The following is a 20,193-nucleotide window of genomic DNA, read 5'->3' on the forward strand; positions in this document are numbered from 1 at the left end:
CCATTCTGCGAGAAGGGAGGGGGGGAACAGGTGGGGCCGAACCATTCCCAACGTGCCGGGGGGGGGGGGGCGCAGCACGGGGCTTCGAAGCGCTGGGACGGGAAGGGCGTCGAGCCCTCGAGCCTGGGCCGTGTGGGGCTGCGGCTGCGGCCCGCGCTGGGTCCGAGGCCTTTCCTACCCCACTGCGAGGAGGACCGGCAGCAGGGAGAACCGGGCCCGGTTGGCAGCGACCCCAACCCTGCGGGCCTTGGGTCCGTGGCTGTCATCCGAGGGGCACCGTGAGCTCTGCCTGAGGCCCCGCCCGGGCCGTGAGGGGCTGCGCCGGGCTGGGAGCTCCGTGCCGTGTGCGGGGCTGTGGGGCAGGGCGAGGAGCTGACATCCGTGGGCACGGCGCTGTGCGACAGCAGCGCGCAGCTTCAGTTAGGATGTCACTGTTCAGGGGCAAGGCTCTGTGGGAAGCACAGCGTCTTCGCTGCCGGGCGGTGCTCGCGGGATGCTCGTGGAGTCTGTGGGTGCCCGGCGTGGGGCCTCACGGCTGCTGCTGGTATTGTCCCTCGGTGGCGGTGAAGAAGTCCTCCAGCACGCTCTTCATGTACTCGAAGGTGGGCCGCTCCTCGGGCTGCTCCTTCCAGCACTGCATCATCAGTTCGTACAGCTCCCGCGGACAGTTGTCTGGCTGGGGCATGCGGTAGCCGCGCTCCAGGTTCTGGATCACCTCGGGGTTGGTCATCCCTGCGAGGGGACGGCATGAGTGGCACTGAATTTGCATCGGCCCGTCTTGAAGGAGCGCCCTGCCTTTGTGAACCCCGTAGGAAACCTTCCTCCGCCCCCCAGCCTCAGCCTCTGGGACCCCCCCACCCGCTGTGGGTTTTGGGCTTGGCTGGCCACGTGCAATGAGAAGAGCTCAGGACCATCGCGGGCTGGCAGGCAGCGGGGCCGGGCGGAGCCTGTGTGCGTGCAGGAGTGCATGCACACACGGATGGGTGTGCGCCTGCGTGCGTGTGAGCCGTGCTGCCGTGCAGCTGCTGGGAAATCCTGACCTGGATACGGGATCCGGCCGTAGGTAACGATTTCGGTGAGCAGGATGCCGAAGGACCAGACATCAGACTTGATGGTGAACGTGCCATAATTAATAGCCTCCGGTGCCGTCCACTTAATGGGGAATTTAGCCCCTGAAAAACAGCAGGAGAGGAAGAATAAGCGTTACGGGTCATCCCTCTGTTGAACCCGATGTGCCAGCACAGCGAGCCTTTGTCCTTGCTGCACGCTGGGTTTGGCTCCGCGTGCCTGTTCCTGCCGCAGCCACCAGGCAGGGCTGTGATCCCACCAGCGGCAGGGCCGGTGGGCTCTGGCAGCCCCCTCGTGGCTGGGGGCAGTGATTTGGGGCGGGCGGGGCACGCAGGCTGCCAGCAGGCTGGACGCACCTTCTCGTGCTGTGTACTCGTTGTCCTCAATGAGGCGCGCCAGCCCGAAGTCGGCGATTTTGCAGCACAGAGCCTCCGACACCAGGATGTTGGCAGCCCGCAGGTCACGGTGGATGTAGTTCTTGGCTTCGATGAAGGCCATGCCTTCGGCAATCTGCAGATCAAAATAATCGTAATAATCACACTTAATAGGTGGAGCAGGAAAGCCCCAGCAGCCCCCCGCTGTGGCCCTGTGCCCCTCTCACCTGTGCAGCCATGTCCAGCAGTTTGTTGATGCTGAGCTTGATGCCCTCTGAGGTCTTGAGGAAGTCCACCAGGCTGCCTGCAGTGAAGGCAGCAGGTCTCAGTGAGCCCCAGGGTAACACCCAGCATGGGGCTGGGGGCTCACAGACGTTGGGGGGTGGAAGGGGGCAGGAGATCACACTGCCTGCCAGGCCCCTGTCCCACTAGGGCTGACCCCAGGGTCTCAGTGTCATGGTGCAGGCATCACTATCGCAGCCAAGTATTGGCACAGGCCAATGGAAGTGCTGGGGTCACCATCCCCAGAGGTGCTCAAGAACTACGGAGATGAGGCAGTGAGGGATGTGGTTAGTGGGCATGATGGGCATGGGTTGGGGTTGGACTCGGTTGTCTTAGAGGTATTCTCTAGCCTGAATGATTCAGTTATCCTACCCGGACGCCCTCACCCTTCTCCATGTACTCTGTGATGATGTAGATGGGCTCCTTGGTCACCACGGCATAGAGCCGCACCAGCCGTGGGTGCTGCAGGTTCTTCATCAGGTTGGCCTCTGCCAGGAAGGCGCTGGGGGACATGCTGCCCTGCTTCAGATTCTTGATGGCTACCTTGGTGTGGCCATTGTAGAAACCTGCGGGGAGATGGAGCAGCTTGTGATGTAGGAGAAGGACCCACAGTGAGCACGCATGGGGGCAAGTAGCAGTAACATGGTGGGGTGGTGGAGGAGGCAGGGGAGAGGGCTGCATCTGTCCGCCCAGAGCATCCCAACCTAAAACTGCATGAGGAAGATCCTTGCAAAAAGCCAAAGTTGCACAGGACTTGTGCTGGCCTGGCTGCTCCTGTTGACCCGAGGATGCTGTGGGTCCAGGCTGCCGCTGCGCACAGCAGTGCCCTCATTGGGAGGAAGCACCCTGCTTTCACCCCGACTCACCCATCCAGACTTCTCCAAACTGCCCGGCTCCCAGCTTCTCCACCAGCTTCAGTGACTCTCGTGGCACCTCCCACTCATCCTGCCACCACGGCTTCTGCGGCTTCTGTGTCCGGCAGGGCTTGCCGAGGCGGGTGCACAGCCCATCCGAGCTGCCTGCAGCACGGGGAAGGCAGAGCCGGTGTCAGTGTGCGTGGGGAGCCCGGCACGAGCTGCACCTGGGCGCAGGTAGCGGGGCGCCCTTCTCCTCCCAGCCCACCCCATCCCCGTATCCATCCTGCAGGCAGGACCGGCTGCTGACGGTGCGTACTTGAGTAATACTCCACCAGCTCGTGCAGGCTGCTGAAGGTGACCCGCGGAGAGATGTAGTACCCGCCGCTGTCCATGTTGCGAATCTTGTAGTGCTTCACCGTCTCGCCCTGGTTCTGGTCGAAGTCCCTCACTGACAGCGAGTAGGAGCCTGGGGAAAGTGCACAGGTTGTTGGGTCCCGGCTCTCTGTGCACCCTGCAGTGCAGGAGGAGCCATCAGGGCTGCACTGATACCTTTGGACGTCTCGCTCTCCCGGATGAGGAAGGAGCCATGCGTGTTGCCCGATGCCAGCAGCTGCCGCTCTGCGTCCTTGCGGCTGATGTTTTTGAAGAACCACCTGAGGACAAGGGGGCAGGGTGAGGGCTGGGGGCTCTCCTATCTTCCTGCTGCTCTGGCACGGCTCCGTGCAGCCCCTCAGCTCTACTCACGGCTCCGGCTCCAGGCTGTTCACCATGGCCACGAAGTTGTGGGGGATCAAACCCTCCTGGCCTGTGGTGAGCGACTGCGCCTTCCACCACTCCCCGCTCCTGCAAGGACACGGCCCTGTGAGCCCTGAGCCCCTCTGAGCCGGGACCCCTGGCCAAGGGACACGGGGACACGGGGACACTGTCAGTGCTCACTCACTCTTCCAGGACGCGCAGCTTCTCGCCCTGCTTAAGTCCCAGGTCCCCATCGTGAGTGGGTTCATAGTCATACAGGGCCACCACGAGCTTGTCTGGGGAGAGCGCGGGGTCAGGGTGGAGGTGGCCGTGGGGGACACCCAGCAGTCCCCCCCGTGGCCAGGCTGTACCTTGGAGTGGGGAGCACGGCGGAGACGTGGCCTCGTAGGACACCAGGGGATCCCGCACCTCAGAGCCGTTGCGGATCAGCTGTTGTGAGGGAAGGGGGGGCCATGAGTGCAGTCCACACATCCCCTCCTGCCACCAAGGGCTTGGCCATCCCTCACCACCCCGGCTGTCCTGTGGCTGCCCCTCACCTGGCGCTTGCTGTCGGGGTCGATGGGGTAGTTGCAGTGCTCGCAGATGTCGATGTTCTCAATCCAGTCCTCATCATAGTCTGAGCTGCAGCAGCAGCCCATGGTGGCTATGGAGGGCAGTGAGAGAAGCCTTCGTCCCCTCCCCGGCCCCATTGTCCCCATCCCCACATTTATCCACCTCATCTCTGCAGCCATTCATTCATCCCATTTAGCACATCCATCCATCTATCCATCCATCCCTCCATCCCATCCCTGCATCCGTCTCTCTTACTCATCCCGTCACACAGCCCTTCCTTCACACTCTGAAGGGCATCCCCTGACTCCATCACCAGCCATATTTCCTCCTGCCTTTGTCCTGGCTGCGTTAATTAAGAGCACAGAAGGTGATGAGTGCCAGGACACCCACCTCAAGCACCGACCCTGGTGCCACAAGTGGGTGGAAGGAGCCTTCTTCCCATTGCGTGGCTCTAACCTTCCCACGAAAGCTGATGGAGCCCCGGTGCTGAGACACGCAAGCAGTGGCCCACAGCCCTGGAAAATGCTTTTCTGCAGAATCCCCACGCCCACACCACCAGGATCCGTCCCCACGCAGGCATGGCCCCAGCCCGCGTCCCCAGCCTGTGCTCAAGTGCCCTGCGCATTTCTGCCTTGCTGGCAGTGATTATCTTATATCAGTGTCGCTCTTTTCTCCTCTGTCATCTTCATCTCGGGGGGATGTGGCGTCCCCTGGGTGCCACCAGATCCTTCAGCCACCGAGCACACCCCAAACCTGTGCACAGGAACTGGGAGCACCCCACGCTCATCACCCCACAGTGGGGACAGCACCGCAATGGCAGTGCCGCCCTCCTGCTGTCCCCAGGGTGCCACCTCAGAGTGCCCACCAGCACCATGGCCGATGCGAGCAGAGGCTGTGGGGAGGGAAGGGCACTGAGCCCCCCTGTGCCATGGTTTGGGCCCTGGTGCCGCGCTTCTGCCTGCTCTGCTTTGAAAACACCCCTGGAGCAGCTCGGCCACGGCCCCAGGGAGCAGGGACAGCAATGGCACCGTGGGGACAAAGCTCGGAGCTGAGCAAAACCCAACCCCACGGACACAGAGCCTCCATGCTCCCAGCACGCGCGTGGCACTTCAAATGCACATCCACCGCAGCAGAGGGACCTGGGAGGTGTTTTTTCCTCTCTGCAAGAAGCCGGGGTGCGGAGGGAGGTGCTGCTATTGTGTTTTTTTCTCTGATGTACTCAAGCCACAGCATAATTTCCACCAAGCAACCGTTCCACCTGCTCAGTGCGAGGGCCGCGCTGCGTCGGGGTGTTTGAAGTCAGGTTTTTTGACTGCATCTGTGCAAACGGATTTCTGCATGAAGGCTGCATGCAAGCACTGCGCACACACCTCGGTGTCCCCCGCACGGGGCTGCACGGCACAGCTGTCACACTTTGCTCCTGCCGCTCCTGCAGGCCCTTCACATGAGCACCTCCAGCCGATGGCGCTTGGTCAGTGTGTGAGCAGGGCTGAGGTTGGGCTGACCCCATTCCTGGCCCCATGTGATCCAGCTGGACGCCGTGCAGAGCCAGCAGGGCAGGGCCGCCCCACACCGCCATCGCGGCACAGAGATGTTTGCACCAAAACAGCACCGAAGCCAGACACATCTCAGTGCTTGAAACCATCCGCGATGGGATGCTGATGGACCAGCACTGAACTGCTGCTCTCATCCACAGACGGGTGAGGGCCTGGCACAAATCTCCCCCTTTGCCCCACAAACAGGGACCGGCTGCCCTGGCATCAGAGTGGCTGCTCTCCCCCAGCATGGGGAGCTCCCACCTGTGCCTCCCAGCTGCCCAAGCACCACCACTCCCAGCCCCGCTGCGGTGAGCCCCTGCTGCCACCCACCCCCAGAGCACCATCAGTGAGCACAGCGTGCACCTGCCCAGCAGCGCTGGCTGCAGAGCTCCATCCCGACCCCGTTACCTGTGGGCAGCACAACGAGGACCGGCTCTCTCAGACTCCCATGGCTGTGCAGCAGCGATGGTCCCTTCTCACGTCCTCCCCATGGCCGTGGGCTCACACTGACCCACGACAGTGCAGCTGAGCCCCCCGCACACGGGCGCACTCCCCACCGCTGTTCGCTCTTGCTCGCTGCCTGCCCTGGTTTCCTGCCTCCTGAGCAAACTCTAGAGGAGCTGGTTCACAGCTCGCACACGACCGCAAGCACTGGTGACAAACCCTGAGGCTTCCTGCCATCCCCAGCTGGGCTGCGCACCGAGGTCCTGCTCCAGGTGCCCTCAGCCCTGGGATTGGGTGGGTTGGGGGCACTGAGCCCCTTGGCTGTGGTGGAGTGGGGGCACACAACGGGCCACGTGCTGTGTGGGGGCAGTGATGGGTGCAACGCTGTCACCCAAAGGGCTGCAAAACCCCCCAGGCCCTTCACAGCCCCCTTTCCAAAGCTCAGTGCTGTGGGATCGCAGTGGCAGCTCCGGTTGTGCCGTACCCCACCAGACCCTGTTGGGCTGTGTGACACCTCCTGCACCCACAGCCCCACTTTGGCCATCACCACCACACCCCCAAGCCTCAGTCCCCCGAGAGCCACAGTGACAGCTGACATGGGGACAGACTGGAGGGGACACGTTGTGCCCAGGCCGTGCTGCGCCACCAGCCCTGGGTTTTTGGAGACTTTTGGAGACTCAGCTCTGAGCAGCGCAACCACAGCGCTATTGTCTCGGCTTTCACGATCAAAGGCAAAGCCGCAGGTTCCCACCAGCTGCTCTGCAGTGGCGCAGGCAGAACGCCAAGCTGTGCCGGGGGGGCACCCAGTGCTGCACCCACCCTTATGGGGACGTTCCTCAGCCCCACGCCCAGTGCGTTCCCCAGCACCACGGGTGTCCCTGGGCAAGGGCTCACTGCCAGTCCTTGCCATGTGCCACAGGCTCGGGGGCTCGTGCAGCTCTCCCTGCTCCCTCCTAGTATCCCAGAACCCAGAATGGTCCCTTGATCCCACAGCTTCCTGGGTCACCCCGTATCTCCCCTGGGCAGCACTTGCAAAATGTGCTCTGTCACACACTGAGAGCGGCAGCTCCTTTGGCAAAGGGTTTGGCATGAACAGGGGAAAAATGGAAAAGCAAATCCCTGCAGCAAGGACAGCCATAGGTAGAGCCCCCACCCCTCCTGCACTGGGGTGGGAGTGGGGCAGTGCGGGGCTGCTGAGCACTGAGCACAGCCCCCAGCACCTCCAGGCCCCACGACCCACGCAGCTGTTGGTGATGAGCACTTCCTGCAGCAGTGCAGCCCCAGCACCCACCGTGGCCGGGTGCGTGGGGAGGGGCTGGCAGTGGGTTCCTCACAGCACAGACCCTTTTTCCCCGGTACGGATCCATCCCAAAGCAGGAATGACTGAGAAAACCAGCCCAAGGGGCAGAGTTGGGAGCGGATGCCCTCCTGGCACCCCAAGGGGTTGGGAGCACCGCTGGAGGCGCAGGCGGGCACCGGGCTGTGCACAGCAGGAAGTGCTCCTTCTCATCATCGCCTGCTTTTATTCCTCCTCTGAGTGCTGCTCCCCTCATCCTCCCATGTCTGACCCCCACCACACACAGCTGCTCCATGGGGATGGCACATTTCCCGTGGCACAAACACGAGGGAGCTCAGGCCTGAGCCGATGTCCCTGCAGCACTTTGGGGCACCTATGAGCCCCTCTCACCCCCCAGGTGCACCCATGGGTGCCCGCAGGGCCCCGCTGCTCTCAGCAGAGGGAGAAGCGCCGGGAGTTGATGTTCATGCGGGTGACACCGATGTGCTTGAGCGGCATGGAGAGCAGGAAGGCGGCCTTGGGTGGGATGGTGCAGAGCAGATCCGAGTCCTCCTCGCAGCCCTCGAGGCCGAAGGTGGCATCGTCCAGCATCTCCTTGTGCCGGTGGCAGACCTGCTCCACCTTCAGCCGGTTCAGCTGTGCCCGCAGGCGCATCAGCTGCTGTGCCAAGCGTTGGTCTGCAGCCTGCAGCTCCTGCTGTGGGAGAATGGAGCTGTCAGCAGCCGACAGAGGCTCAGCGCCAGCAGTGCTGCTGGAGCAGCAGGGCTCGGTGACAAACGCTCAGGGAATCAGGAATACGTGGTGCTGGGATCGGCACAGAGCCCATGTGCAGCACAGGCCAACACGGGAACTGCGACCTGCTCACGTAAGTTTGCACCCATGAAGCTGTTGCTGCCTGCACAAAGCAGCAGGAAGGGGTGACAAATACAGAGCCACAACCCACAGCTCTGGGCAGGACAGGAGGTCAGAGCTGCAGCACTGGGCAAAACCCCACAACCAGTGGCCGTGCTGGTGCAGGAGCAGAGCTCCGAGCTGCAGCGGGAGCAGCCCCAGCGGCTCCCTTGTGGGGTCAGGCACCATCCCTCCGTGCCCCTCAGCATTACTCACCAGCTCCGTCCTGAGCCACTCCAGAGCCTCCTCCATACCAGGGAACCCACAGACGCTGCCATCCTGCTCGGCCCTGGGCTGCCCCAAGGTTCCCTTTGCCCCCCGTGGGGTCGGCCTGCCCCAGGGCTGCCCCCGCACCCGTGCCTCCCACTCCAGGTAGGAAGGGCGGCGGGTCTGCAGCTTCAGTTTGGCTGTCAGTGCCTTGACCCCAGCCAGGCTCTCCTCGCCTGCTGTTGGCTCCTCTGCACCCAGCTCAGAGAAATTCACCTGGCCCAGGGGCATGGCTGCAGCCCAGATCCCAAACCCGAGATCCCAAATCTCCAATTCCAGCTCCCGGACCTCGGAGCCCAAATCCCAGCACGCCGAGGAACACCCACCGCAGCTGTGCCGAGTGCCGCCTATTTATCTACCCCCAGAACAATAAAGGTTGGGGATAATTATAACGGGCAGGAACTTGGCTTATCCAGAGGAGTGCAAAGAAGTTGTTTTTTTGTTGCTTCTTTTCCCCCCTTTTCTTTCCTTTTTGAGCACCGCTGTCTCCGGTTGGGAGGCGGCTCCGCGTCCTCCCGGAGGAAGCGCGGTGAGGACGCGGTGTCGCGATGTCGCAGTGCCCTCCCGCTATCGGCGCTGCGTGACACACCGACTTCCCGTCCGGGCCCCGGGCTGCTAAAAAAAGGGCGAAGGAAGGGAAGCGAGCAGCTCCGCGTGCCGACGGGGCGGAGAGCGGGGGCCGCGCGGTTGCGGTGGGCGCCGACAGCTGCGGGACGGCTGTGCGCTGCGGGCCTTAAGGTGGAACCCGGGGGTGCGGCGGCCGGCGGGCAGAGCGCGGCCAGGAGCCCCTCGAGCCCCGCTGCCGTCCCGTGACCCCGCGCGGCCCAGCTTGCTCCCAGCGCGGGGCTGCAAACCCGCGTGCTCCCCGCTGTGAGCCCCCCCCCCCCCCCCCCGTGTCCCCTTATTCGCTCCCCTGCCACCTTAATCCGCCCCCCCCCGGCTCCGTTCCTGCGCGGCCCCGCACCCCGCGTGCCCCCGTTTGCCCCCCGCCCGTCGCCCCCCGGAGCCGCGGATCCACGGGCGGGGGTGGGTGGGGGAACTGGGGGGCACCGTGCGAGCCGCTCACCGCCCCCTCCTCCTCCTCCTCCCTTCTTCCTCCTCCTCTTTCTCCCCTCTTCCTCCTCCTCCTCCCGCCCCACAGAACAGAGGCGATGTGAGGCGGCAGCCGCCCCAAACGCCCCCCCAAGTGTCCCCCGGCCCCCCCAGCCCGCACCGGGCGCGGCGTCCCGGCACCCACAGCCCCCCGAGCCCCGCGGGTTTCTGCCTCAGTTTCCCCACTGCGGTGACAGCAGTGCCGGGGAGGAAACCAGCGCAGCTCTGCAGGGAGGAAGCGGCATAGGCTTTAGGTGACGACGCGAACGGGACGGGGGAGGCTGCGCTGCGGGGAGGGACGGGGGGTGAGGGGGGGTTCCAGCCGAGCTGTGCCGCTCAGGATTTCCCCTTTCTCCCTCCAGCACCGCCATGGAGTTCTCCGAGCTGATCAAAACGGCGACGGTGGAGAGTGTGCTGCTGTCGTGCGCGGGGCAGCCGGCGGTGAAGGGCACTCTGTGCATCACCAGCCACCACCTGCTGCTCTCCTCCTGCCCCGGCGGCGAAGGGCAGCCCAGCGCCGTGGAGCTCTGGCTGCTCATCCGCAACGTGGACGCCGTGGAGAAGAGGTCGGTCCTTTCCCACCACCCTGTGCCCCCTCGGTGGGGATGATCCCCCGCTGCCCTCCTGGCACCGCAGAGCCTCCTCCCTCCTCTTCCCCGCGGCTCGTGGCAGTGGGCATTGACCTCCTCTTCTCCTCCATGCCCCAGAGTGCAGAATGTAGGCTGGTATCAGCCACCCCGCAGCGGCGGCTCCCCGCGGGACAACAGGTTTGGCTTTAGGTGCTCTCAGCTTCTCCGGCTTGCCCTGCAGTGCCCGGCCTCACGCAGCTCTGTGGGGCAAGGATGGCTGCTCCGAGGGGAGCTGGTGGGAGTCACAGCTTCAGGCACACCGGGAGCCCCGTGCAGTTCTATGCCCTTCTCAGCCCCCCCCGGACAGAGGGCAGCTCTGTGCTGTCTGCGTGCACAGCCCCTCCTGCCCTGACCCCGCTGCCCTCCCCAGGCTGGCCGGTTCCTCCGGCACCATCACACTGCGCTGCAAGGACCTGAAGGTGCTGCAGCTGGAGATCCCGGGCATGGAGGAGTGCCTGAACATCGCCAGCTCCATCGAGGTGAGCGGTGCCGGGATGCAAAGGGTTGGCAGGAGCAGGTGGCTGCCCACAGTGTTTGTTCTGGGTCTGTCATTAACGTGAGTAAACACTCAGCTGCTGGGCTGTGTTTGCACGGGGCACCTGAGCTGCCAAGCCCTGTGGGAGGGAGCAAGGATGGCGTTTGCAGAGAGGACGTTCCCTGCCTTCCCCCAGCTCTGCTCTGCTCTGCTGCAGGCCCTTTCCTCGGTGGACTCGGTGATGATGATGTATCCCTTCTTCCACCGGCCTCAGAGCCTGCGGCTGGAGGAGGGCTGGCCGCGGCTCCCCACGGAGCGACACTTCCAGCAAATCGCCACGCAGGTGGGCCTTGGGGGCAGGGGGTGGTGTCACATCTCATCCCTACGGGGAGGGAGGGGGTGACCGGATTGGTCCTTTACACCTGGCTGGGGGGCGGGGGGAGGCAGCCCCCCCTCCCACCTTCGCATCTTCCCCAGACCACCCAGTGGCGGCTGAGTGACGTGAACCAGGACTTCGCCGTCTGCCCCACGTACCCTCCGGCTGTCATCGTGCCGGCGGCCGTGAGCGAGGAGACCCTGCGGAGGGCAGCCCGGTTCCGGCAGGGCGGGCGCTTCCCCGTCCTCAGCTACTATCACACCAGGAACGGCACCGTGAGTCCGCATCCCCGCCCCGTCCCCGCCCCGTCCCCGCGCCTCCCACCCCGATGCCCCGCAGGCGATGCCCGCAGCCCCCTCCCCGCAGGTGATGCTCCGCAGCGGGCAGCCGCTGACCGGCCCCAACCGCAAGCGCTGCCCCGAGGATGAGATGCTGCTGGGGTCGGTGCTGGACGAGGGCGAGCGGGGCTTCATCATCGACACGCGCTCAGCCCAGACGGCCAAACAGGCGCGGATGACGGGAGGTGGCACGGAGCCCAAATCCTCGTACCCGCAGTGGAAGAGGCTGCATCGGCCGCTGGAGCGGTGAGGGCTGTGCTGAAGTTCTTCGCTCCAGCCCCAAAAGCAGACTCGCAGCCCTCACCAGGCTGTCCTTCCCTTCTCCTCCTCCCTCCCCAGTGGCCGCCCGCTGCAGGAGAGTTTCATCAAGCTGGTGGAGGCCTGCAACGACGCTTCGCTGGGCATGGACCGCTGGCTGGGCCGGCTGGAGAGCTGCCGCTGGCTGAGCCACGTTAAGGCAGCCCTCAGCACGGCCTGTTTGGCTGCGCAGTGCCTGGACAGGTAGGGGGCTGCTCCCCACATCCCTCCCCTCCCCCTGAGACCAATGCAGAGTGCAGCTGGCAGTGCCCTGACTGTGCCCCCCAGGGAGGAGAGCTGCGTGCTGGTGCACGGAGCAGACGGCACAGACACCACGCTGCTGGTGACAGCGCTGGCACAGGTGATCCTGGATCCAGGCTGCCGCACACTGAAGGGCTTCCAGGACCTGCTGGAAAGGGAGTGGATCCAGGTGAGGGGCAGAAGGAACTGAGGCGGGGGTCCCGTGGTCCCCTGCAGCGCTGTTACCACTGCCATGGGGTCCTGCAGGCTGGCCATCCCTTCCACCTGCGCTGTGCCCGCTCTGCCTACTCACACGCGCGGCTGAAGCAGGAGGCACCACTCTTCCTCCTCTTCCTCGACTGCGTGTGGCAGCTGAGCCGGCAGTTCCCCTTCTCGCTGGAGTTCAGCGAGGGGCTGCTCCTCACCCTCTTTGACAACGCCTACGCCTCCGACTACGGCACTTTCCTCTGCAACAATGAGAAGGAGAGGCAAGTGGCAGGGAGTGGGGACAGCAGTGCCCCGTGAGCATTGTGCCCCAGAGCAGACCCTGGCCTGCAGCCGCAGACCCCTGGATCACCATCCCGGGTCAGTCCCAGGGACTGAAGCACATCTCTGTGCTCCTGCAGGTGTCTGTGCAAAGTGAAGGAGAGCACACACTCCCTCTGGGCCTGGCTGGACCAGCCTGAGGAGAGGAAGAAGTGCCTGAACCCCCTCTACTCACCCAACCCGCTGGTCATCTGGCCCTCAGTGGAGCCCCAGAGCATCCAGCTGTGGCAGGGTATGGCGGGTGCAGCCCTTGGGCTTTCGGAACCCATCTGGGTCGCATGCAGTAGCTCTGCACGCTTGTCCCTCCTGCAGCAGGACACGGCCGAGCTGACGCAGCCCCTTGTCCCCTAGGCTTGTTCTTTCGCTGGATCCGCTCGTCCCAGTACCTGGATGAGGCATGGGCAGAAATATGGCGGTTGGTGGAGGGCAGCGACACGGCTGTCAAGGAGAGCGCAGAGAACAGACTGAGCCGCTCGCTGTCCGACCCGGCTGCCCGGCTGGAGAATGAGAGATGAGTGGCAGCGCGAGCAGCGCGTCCTGGAGATCATCCCCCATCGCCAGGGCTGAGGCACCAAGGCCATGCTGCAGCTCTGCAGGAAGCGCTGTGCGGGACGCACGCCCTGCGGAGCCCAGAGGAGCCTGCGCATAGCAGAGCTGTGGGGACATCGCTGGGAGAGGGGGAAGGACTGCAGCTTCCTGTCAGCCATGCAGCCCGAGCACATCACAGTAAAGTGGTCTCTGTTTGCTCCTGCTTTCCATGTGTGTTCTGTGGCCAGAGCTGGGCTGTTTCTGCTCTGTTGCCCAGTGGGATTTCAGCAGCTCTCATACCTGGACCTGGCAGCAGGATGCCCGTGTGCCCAGCAGCTCTTGCTGCCATGTATCTGGCCCGCGGGCCCTGCCCTGTGCCCAAGCTGTGGTTGGCACAGCAAAATCTAAGCAGCAGAACACGCTGAGCTCACAGCAGCCTCTCCACCAAGGGCGTGCTGGCTGCAGGTTGTGTTACATCAGTCGCTCCGAGCTGGAAGCCAGCCTGGGAGATCTGCCCTTGAACCCAGTTTAAGGAAGGAAGGACAGAAACCACCCCTCCAGCCAGCAAGACAGAGGGACGGGGTCTGGAAGGATGCGGATTTGCAACACAACCCTCCTAGTGCAGGAAATAACTGTTCCATGAGGAAAGTTGGCTGAGGGTCAGCCCAGCAAATAAACAAAGCACTTGAACTGAGCGCACGTCGTCCGGGAAACAATGACTGGCAACTCTTTGCAGGCTGTTTGCAGATCCAGCACTGCTGGGTCTGGACTTCAGCAATAGCTGCACCTCAACCCTGGGAAGAGTTAACGTGTGCCTGGGTGAGGACAGAGGCACAGGGAGCACCAGCACTGCTGTCTGCTGCTAGAGAGCAAGACACTGACACCAGAGCAGGCAAAGCAAAACAGTCGTGTTAATTCTGTCCCAGACCAGAAGAAGGGAGGCACTTTTCCTTATGTTCAGAAAAAATTTATTTCTTGTTTTTTTCTTTTTTTTTCCCTCCACTGATATATAAATAAACGCAGCAGGTCAGGAAGTTAGCATCCCCAGGGGCAGGCAGGCAGCCAACTCAACTCCTTTTAGGCCACTCGTGCCGTTTTGAGCTGGTTGGGTTTCCAGATTCCCACCTTCACACGACCCCTGAGTTTGGTGCTGCTTCCTGCTGCCTCCTGTGGAGCAGATTAACTGCAGGTCTTACAACAGTTCTGCACTGGAGCCAATGGACTGCAATGGGTTGGAAGAGGAAAGAAGAGAATTCATCCTCCTTTAAGCTTCAAACTCAAACTCGAAGTACTGGGGATCAAAATAATGGATGCGGACGTAGCCATCTTCACCACCACTGCTGTAACTGAGGGGAGAAAAGGCAGGAAAGTCACCAATCTTGTCAGGAACTCACCGTGTGCAGATTTAAACCAGCAAGAGATGGAATCCAAAAGCTAATAAGAACATTAGCCAAGATGCACAGCCAGGCATCAATGACCCCCACAGGCAGAGTGATGGGGGGCAAAAGGGGAGGAATGGCAGAATTCAGGGAGGTGCAGGCTCCATTGCCCCCGCAGTTCTGAGTGAATCCAGCCATATCCTCCCCAAACACAGACCATTCAGTGTGAAGGAAGGCGCACAGAGATCCTCACCTCTTCCCATCAGGGTGAAAAGCAACACTGTTTATCGGACCAAAATGACCCTTCACTCTGCCAAACTCTTCTTCAAAAGCCAAGTGGAAGAACCTGGGAGAAGTGGGGAGGCAGGTTGGGGTCAGGATCAACAGGGAAACTCTGCAATTTAGTAACTCTCCAAACACTGCTGAGAACGAGATGCTCTGGGCACAGCAGAGCACTCCAAGTGCGGACTCAGCCCTGCCAGAGAAGAGCACCAACCTTGCCTCAAATTTGCCAATCCTGGTGGAGGTCGTGGTCACATCCATGGCTTCCTGCCCCCCACCAAGCACGACCTGCAAAGAAGAAAAGCCACCACAGTGCTGCTTACAGCGCATGCGAAACAACAGGCAGGGTAGGAGGGAGCCCAGCCTTGGGGGAGCCTCCCACCACCACAGCACAGCCCATGGCAGCAGTGAAGCCCCTCAGCCCAGTCCCACAGTCATTGTTTCGCTCAGGCTGAACTGGTGACACCAGGCCTTCCAGCTGCCTGAGGCAACGCAGGAGCTGCACCAAAGCTGTTAGAATGAGTGGCTCATTCTTACGTGATCAAAAATGGGGGAGAGTGCAGCAGAGTTCACCGGCCGCTCTGTCCGGAATGTCTTCAGATGTTCCAGTGTTGTGCAGTCAAAGAGCTAAAATGCAAAAGGCAGAGAACAGCAGTCCAAGTAATGCATGCAAATCCCAGCCCCTGGCCTCCAGTCCTCACACGACAGTCACTCCCAGGCATCCAAATCCCAAAGACATTTCTCCAGGATCCCAAAATGTACCCCCAAGGTAATTCTCACCTCTATCACCTTCTGGAAGCGCTAATAAGCAGCCTTTGTTTGCACAATGTTGTTTCCAGTGCCTGGCTGCTAACTGAACAGCTGATGCCTCCCCATTCCCAATAACCCTGCCACTAAGCTTTGGCTTTAGTGCTCAAATTCTCAAAGAGAAACCACTGGGGCAGCCATGACTTTGAGCAGGGCTCCTGCAAGCAGATGTCAGCAATGCACCGCAGCCCCACAGGAGGCCTCACCTTGGCAGTGTTATCCTTGGAGGCGGTGATGAACATGGTCATGTCCCTGGAGGTCTGAATGTCATTGATTTGCTTGGTGTGCTCCTTGATGTTTGAAAGCTGCTCCCCCGACTGAAGGGTAAACAAGGCAGTTTCAGTGAGCTGGCAAGCAAAGCGAGCTTCTCTGCTAAAAACGATTTTAGGTGTTGCTGTCAGCAGAAAGGGAGGCATGTGCACGTTTAGCTTTGCTGAAGACAGACACATATTTTAACTATCCTTCCACGAGGCCACTGGTTTGAGCCCAAAAGCCCACGTTCTGCCCCGTGATCACAACAGGAAAGCTGTAATATCCTCTCCCATGCGATGCTGCCTGAGGCTCCTCCTTGTCACACTGACCTTGGCACTGAACTGGTTTAGCTCCCCACTCTCATGTCCTGCGATGATGAATTCTCCCAAAGGGCCCCACACAGCACTGGTGATTTTAGAGTCACTGCAGGGGATTTTCATGTAAGGCTCGTTGTTCTCTGAAGGAAGGAAGGATGGAGACAGACAGACAGAGTGGCACCAGCTCTTGGCAGCCAACACTTCCCCTGATTCCCAGTCGCAGCCATGGGCCCAGATTCCTCACCGATCTGGCTGGGGTCACGCAGGTCAAAGAAGCTCACAAAGCACTGATAACCCATCTGCTTGTCCGTTGAAAACATGATGATGTTTCCTCCAAAGTCAAAGCCACACGTCCTCACTGCCGAGCTGGTCTTCACCAGGGCAAGCTGCTTTCCTGAGCACAGAGCAGAAACCAGCACTTCACTTGGCCTTGCATTGCAAAATTAATGAAAGTGATCAAATAAAAGCCCAGTCACAGCAAGGACAGCAGCATCAGACAGAGCTGACAAACAGGTTGGGTGACTGGAAGGCACTGAACGCGTGCTTGGGCAGCAAGGTGAGTGAACTGATCAAGTGTTCACAGAAAATTAGGCAAATACCCAAACAGCCAAGAAAGGACTCAGAGCTCTTTCAGGGGGCAAACAGGCACACGCTGCACACAGATTCTAGAACAGGGCAGAGCTGCGAGTCAGACACAGCCACGTGGAGAAGAGCCTTACCTGTTTCACAGTCCCAGAGCCGACAGCTGTTATCTGCAGAGCCAGTGAGTACATGTCGTGTGTCCCCTTGGTCAGCAGTTAGGGAATACCAGCATGTTTGAGCCCCAGTTAGCTAGGTACCCAGGCAGTAGTTTTACACAAGATTAAAAAGCTGTGTTACACTGAGAAAATATAGGGCTTGGGTAACGTCCATTACAGGAGTGGCAATACTCCCATACAGGCAGCAAGTTCAAGTGCTCCTTGAACAAAAACCCACAACTTTCTTTTCGGGAAGACAAAGACTACTGCTCTTGTCCTGGCACAACCTTTGCATGTTTTCATCTCTGACACCTCCTGTCCACCTTGGAAAAGGAAAACTTCTGCTCTCAGACACCTTTTTTGTGCTCCCAGGGCCACCTTCACAAAAGCAATGAAGCACAAACGGGAGCAGGTGGGATGTGCAGCACACGTCGTTCCAAACAACAGGAAGCAAAAGGAGCACACACACCAAGAGATGGCATAAGGGGACATTAAATGTGCTGTGTGCTGCTGTGCTCACCACACCACAGCAGTTGAAAGAAACCATCGGTGCTGAATCACCCTAAGGAACAAGGAGGACAAACTGGTTTCACCGTTCAAAGGATACAGTCTGCATCCACGCACCACACGGCTCCTGTGTGGCCATTGTAGGTGCCCAGCCTTTCTCCGTTTACCGAATACCAAACGTTGACGATCTAAGAGAAGATACAAGCGCTCAAGCACCCCCTCGCCGCGCCGACCAATTAATTAGGCTCGTTAATTAACCACCGCTCCTTTCTCTCACCACTCTTCCCCCCCATCACGCACGGAGGGTCGGTTTCCCGGTTTCCCCCGCAGGCTCAGCCATACTCACGGGATCCTTGGCCACAGTGAAGAGCAGGTCTCCCTCGCGGTTGTATTTGATCTGCGTGATGGAACGCTCGTGGCCCTGCAGCAGGATCGGCTTCTGCGCGTGGGGGTGAGGAAAGACGCCATTTAACGCTCACGTTCCCGGCAGGAGCTTCTGAGCCGCTGGCTGCCAGCCGCCGTCAGCCCAGGAGCCCCGGTCGCGGCCCCGCATCGCCCCACCGCCCGCACGACGCCCGGCCCGCGCCGCTCCCCGTCTCACCATGGCGGCGGTGCGAGAGGAGAGAGAGGTGCGCGGCACCACTTCCGGGTCAGAGGGCGCGGGAAGGCGGAAGTCCGTCGCTGTCGCTATGGCGACCGCGGGTGAGCTTCCAGGTTTGGGGAAAGGGGAGACGGGCTGAGCTGGGGAGGCCCGGGGCCTTTGGTCCTCGCTGCGGTTGCAGGAAGGGCTCGGGGGGGACGCGGGTTGGGCTGTCCGGGGGCCTTCCCTGAGGCGGGGAACGGCTGCGGGTTGGAGCCCCGGCGCTCCTTCCTGAGGCTTGCGGCCACGCAGACCCCGGGAGGGGCTTTCCTGAGGGCCGGGGCGCGGCGATCCCGGGAAGGGCTTTTCCTGAGAAGGGCGGTGGCCGCGGGCAGAGCCCTTCCATGAGGGGGGACGCAGCAGCAGCAGGGGCTGCTTTAAGGGGACGCGGCCGTGGATTTGGGCTGCTGCGGGACATTCCCCGAAGAGAAAACTTGGCTACACCCTGAGGGCCCCGCGGCAGCGTGCCTGGCGTGGGGCCTTTCGGGGTGGGACGCCTGCTGCAGGCTGATGGCGGGCTGGGCCCAGGGCTGAGCTGAAGCTGTGCCGCAGGAGAGGCAGCGGTGCTGGTGCTGGTGGCCGTGCTGTGGGGCAGCACGGGGCCGTTCCTACGGACGGGAGCGGCGGGGCTGGAGGACGTGCGGCGCCAGGGCCGCCTACAGCAGCTGCTGGCCGAGATCAGCTTCCTGGGCCTCAACTACAAGGTGCGACCCCAGCTGGGCTTCTGGGCTAAGGAGGTGTCACGTGACCTCCTTTCTGCCTCTTTCTGCACTCAATACCTTCCGTCTATCAGAAAAATTATTTATGCTCTGTAACGTTTCATTTGCTCGCCTGTAGCACTGCTCTTATGGAGAACTTGCTTAGATTCTTTTGAAGAAAGGAGGTAATTAACCCTCATATTGTACATGAAGACCTGTCTGCCTTCTGCAAGGCTGTAAAAAGATCACAACTAGCAGGAGAATCACCAGTGGGCTGCATTTCTGCTGCCAAACACAGCACTGAGTGTGGGTCGGGGCTCCTTTGCTGCCTGCTTGCTGGAGGCAGTGCAATGGTTTTCCATGCGGTGACCAACAGACCTGTCTTCTTTCTGCAGTACATGGTGCCATTTCTGCTGAACCAGTGTGGATCTCTGCTCTTCTACCTCACCCTGGCATCTGCAGGTTAGCTTTCATTGCTGTGTTGAGTGGGTTGATCAGGATTTTGGGAGGAGCTGAATTACTGATTAGTTTGGTGTTCTGGCTAAACATCAAGTAGGTGTAAGAATGAAGGACATATCTTACCATTTTTAGAGGATTATCCATTTCAAACTGACAACTGTTCAATTTCAGAGCTGTCCCTGGCAGTGCCACTCTGTAACTCCCTGGCTCTGATAGTCACACTGGTAACTGGAAGGATTCTGGGAGAGGACATTGGTGGTAAAAGTAAGTTGCACGTGAAACCCTTTGTTGCGTTGTCTTCTGCATCTATTTGCTATCTTAATGTTGTGTGCTCCCTTCTGGTGTCCTAAAAAACAGTGAACAATGGTCCTGTACAAGTCCTGTAACCACTGCCTGTAGGCAGTAGTTCTTGCAAGGAAGCTGAAAAGGAAGTGAAACTGATTGAAAGAGGGTAGGGCTAGTGAATTTAAAGTGGCTGGAACTGGCTGTTGTAAACTAGCAGAACTCATAGGCCTGAGCCTTCACCTAACAATGGATTTAACCGTAAGAGAAATGTCCCATAAGCCCCAAAATGTCACCACCCATCCTTCTTTATGCCCCTTACTCTACACACTAACATTATCCTGCCTAGAAAGTGGAAAAATAACAGGAAACGTGAAAGCTGAAAGACACAGGCATAGAGCATTAGCAGTAAGTACCAGTTTGGCTCGCACCCATTTAGGCTATCTTCTTTACTGGCAGCTGAGAATCACAGATGTAGCAGTGACAGGGGCTGACGGCAGGAGTTGAACTGTGTGAGTTCCCAACACAGAATGCTTATTTCTGCAGGGGCTGTGGCAGGGATGCTGCTCACCCTCCTGGGCATCACCCTCTGCGTAGCTGGTTCGTGACCAAGGCACAGTGAGCAGAGGAAACTGCTTGAAGGTGAGCCATGGCTGAAGAGGGGAGCTTCTGGCTCAGCAGCAACATGTTTGGCCTCAAGAAAGCTGTTCTGGCACATGGCTGTCTGCAGAATTCCCCGAGTACCAGAGTGGAACAAGGCATGTTGCAAGGACATCCTATTCAATGTCTTCAGTGAAGGATGATTTTTTTCTGTGGGTGGTTCAAGGCAGGGATGATTGAATTGCCTTGTTCAGCACTGGAGGGGTAATAATTGGTTAATAAATCATTGAAAGACCTTCTAGAACCATCTGATCTTTTACAGAAGGAAGTTTGTTAATACATCAAAAGCCTTGGCAAGTCTGTGGTGTAAGCAGACCTCGTACTGC

General features: G+C 60.4%; 5 protein-coding genes across 7 annotated transcripts; 2 read left to right on the forward strand and 3 right to left on the reverse strand.

Annotated features, from left to right (window-relative positions):
* Nucleotides 1-73: 73 nt before the first annotated feature.
* On the reverse strand, nucleotides 74-4,068 carry LCK (LCK proto-oncogene, Src family tyrosine kinase). Of its 2 annotated transcripts, XM_048969245.1 has the most exons (12): nucleotides 3,874-4,068; nucleotides 3,688-3,766; nucleotides 3,522-3,612; nucleotides 3,326-3,424; nucleotides 3,131-3,234; nucleotides 2,898-3,047; nucleotides 2,591-2,743; nucleotides 2,111-2,290; nucleotides 1,670-1,746; nucleotides 1,425-1,578; nucleotides 1,041-1,172; nucleotides 78-732 (listed from the first exon to the last, which is right to left on the reverse strand). In XM_048969245.1, exons 1-12 carry the CDS (start codon nucleotides 4,066-4,068, stop codon nucleotides 530-532), a joined length of 1,617 nt encoding a protein of 538 aa, XP_048825202.1. In that variant the 3' UTR covers nucleotides 78-529. The 2 variants fall into 2 exon arrangements, with proteins under 2 accessions (XP_048825201.1, XP_048825202.1); XM_048969244.1 differs by having other exon boundaries at nucleotides 74-732; nucleotides 3,522-3,766.
* Nucleotides 4,069-7,597: 3,529 nt separating this feature from the next.
* FAM167B (family with sequence similarity 167 member B) lies at nucleotides 7,598-9,195 on the reverse strand. Its single transcript, XM_048925532.1, has 2 exons — nucleotides 8,276-9,195; nucleotides 7,598-7,864 (listed from the first exon to the last, which is right to left on the reverse strand). The coding sequence occupies exons 1-2, from the start codon at nucleotides 8,555-8,557 to the stop codon at nucleotides 7,601-7,603; spliced, it is 546 nt and encodes a 181-aa protein (XP_048781489.1). The 5' UTR covers nucleotides 8,558-9,195; the 3' UTR covers nucleotides 7,598-7,600.
* A 502-nt stretch (nucleotides 9,196-9,697) lies between these two features.
* On the forward strand, nucleotides 9,698-13,315 carry LOC125703996 (myotubularin-related protein 9-like). Of its 2 annotated transcripts, XM_048969242.1 has the most exons (11): nucleotides 9,698-9,984; nucleotides 10,126-10,185; nucleotides 10,418-10,526; nucleotides 10,740-10,865; nucleotides 11,000-11,173; nucleotides 11,265-11,482; nucleotides 11,576-11,737; nucleotides 11,822-11,963; nucleotides 12,041-12,261; nucleotides 12,400-12,551; nucleotides 12,671-13,315. In XM_048969242.1, the coding sequence occupies exons 1-11, from the start codon at nucleotides 9,788-9,790 to the stop codon at nucleotides 12,832-12,834; spliced, it is 1,725 nt and encodes a 574-aa protein (XP_048825199.1). In that variant the 5' UTR covers nucleotides 9,698-9,787; the 3' UTR covers nucleotides 12,835-13,315. The 2 variants fall into 2 exon arrangements, with proteins under 2 accessions (XP_048825199.1, XP_048825200.1); XM_048969243.1 differs by lacking the exon at nucleotides 10,126-10,185.
* Nucleotides 13,316-13,859: 544 nt separating this feature from the next.
* EIF3I (eukaryotic translation initiation factor 3 subunit I) lies at nucleotides 13,860-17,840 on the reverse strand. Its single transcript, XM_048925506.1, has 11 exons — nucleotides 17,730-17,840; nucleotides 17,475-17,567; nucleotides 17,229-17,316; nucleotides 16,604-16,669; nucleotides 16,129-16,278; nucleotides 15,897-16,024; nucleotides 15,522-15,632; nucleotides 15,046-15,135; nucleotides 14,723-14,796; nucleotides 14,480-14,572; nucleotides 13,860-14,193 (listed from the first exon to the last, which is right to left on the reverse strand). Exons 1-11 carry the CDS (start codon nucleotides 17,730-17,732, stop codon nucleotides 14,112-14,114), a joined length of 978 nt encoding a protein of 325 aa, XP_048781463.1. The 5' UTR covers nucleotides 17,733-17,840; the 3' UTR covers nucleotides 13,860-14,111.
* On the forward strand, nucleotides 17,729-19,868 carry TMEM234 (transmembrane protein 234). Its single transcript, XM_048925541.1, has 5 exons — nucleotides 17,729-17,830; nucleotides 18,321-18,472; nucleotides 18,862-18,928; nucleotides 19,097-19,189; nucleotides 19,754-19,868. Exons 1-5 carry the CDS (start codon nucleotides 17,731-17,733, stop codon nucleotides 19,813-19,815), a joined length of 474 nt encoding a protein of 157 aa, XP_048781498.1. The 5' UTR covers nucleotides 17,729-17,730; the 3' UTR covers nucleotides 19,816-19,868.
* The last annotated feature ends 325 nt before the right edge of the window (nucleotides 19,869-20,193 follow it).

This window comes from Lagopus muta, chromosome 23, assembly GCF_023343835.1.
Source record: "Lagopus muta isolate bLagMut1 chromosome 23, bLagMut1 primary, whole genome shotgun sequence".
NCBI lineage: Eukaryota > Metazoa > Chordata > Aves > Galliformes > Phasianidae > Lagopus > Lagopus muta.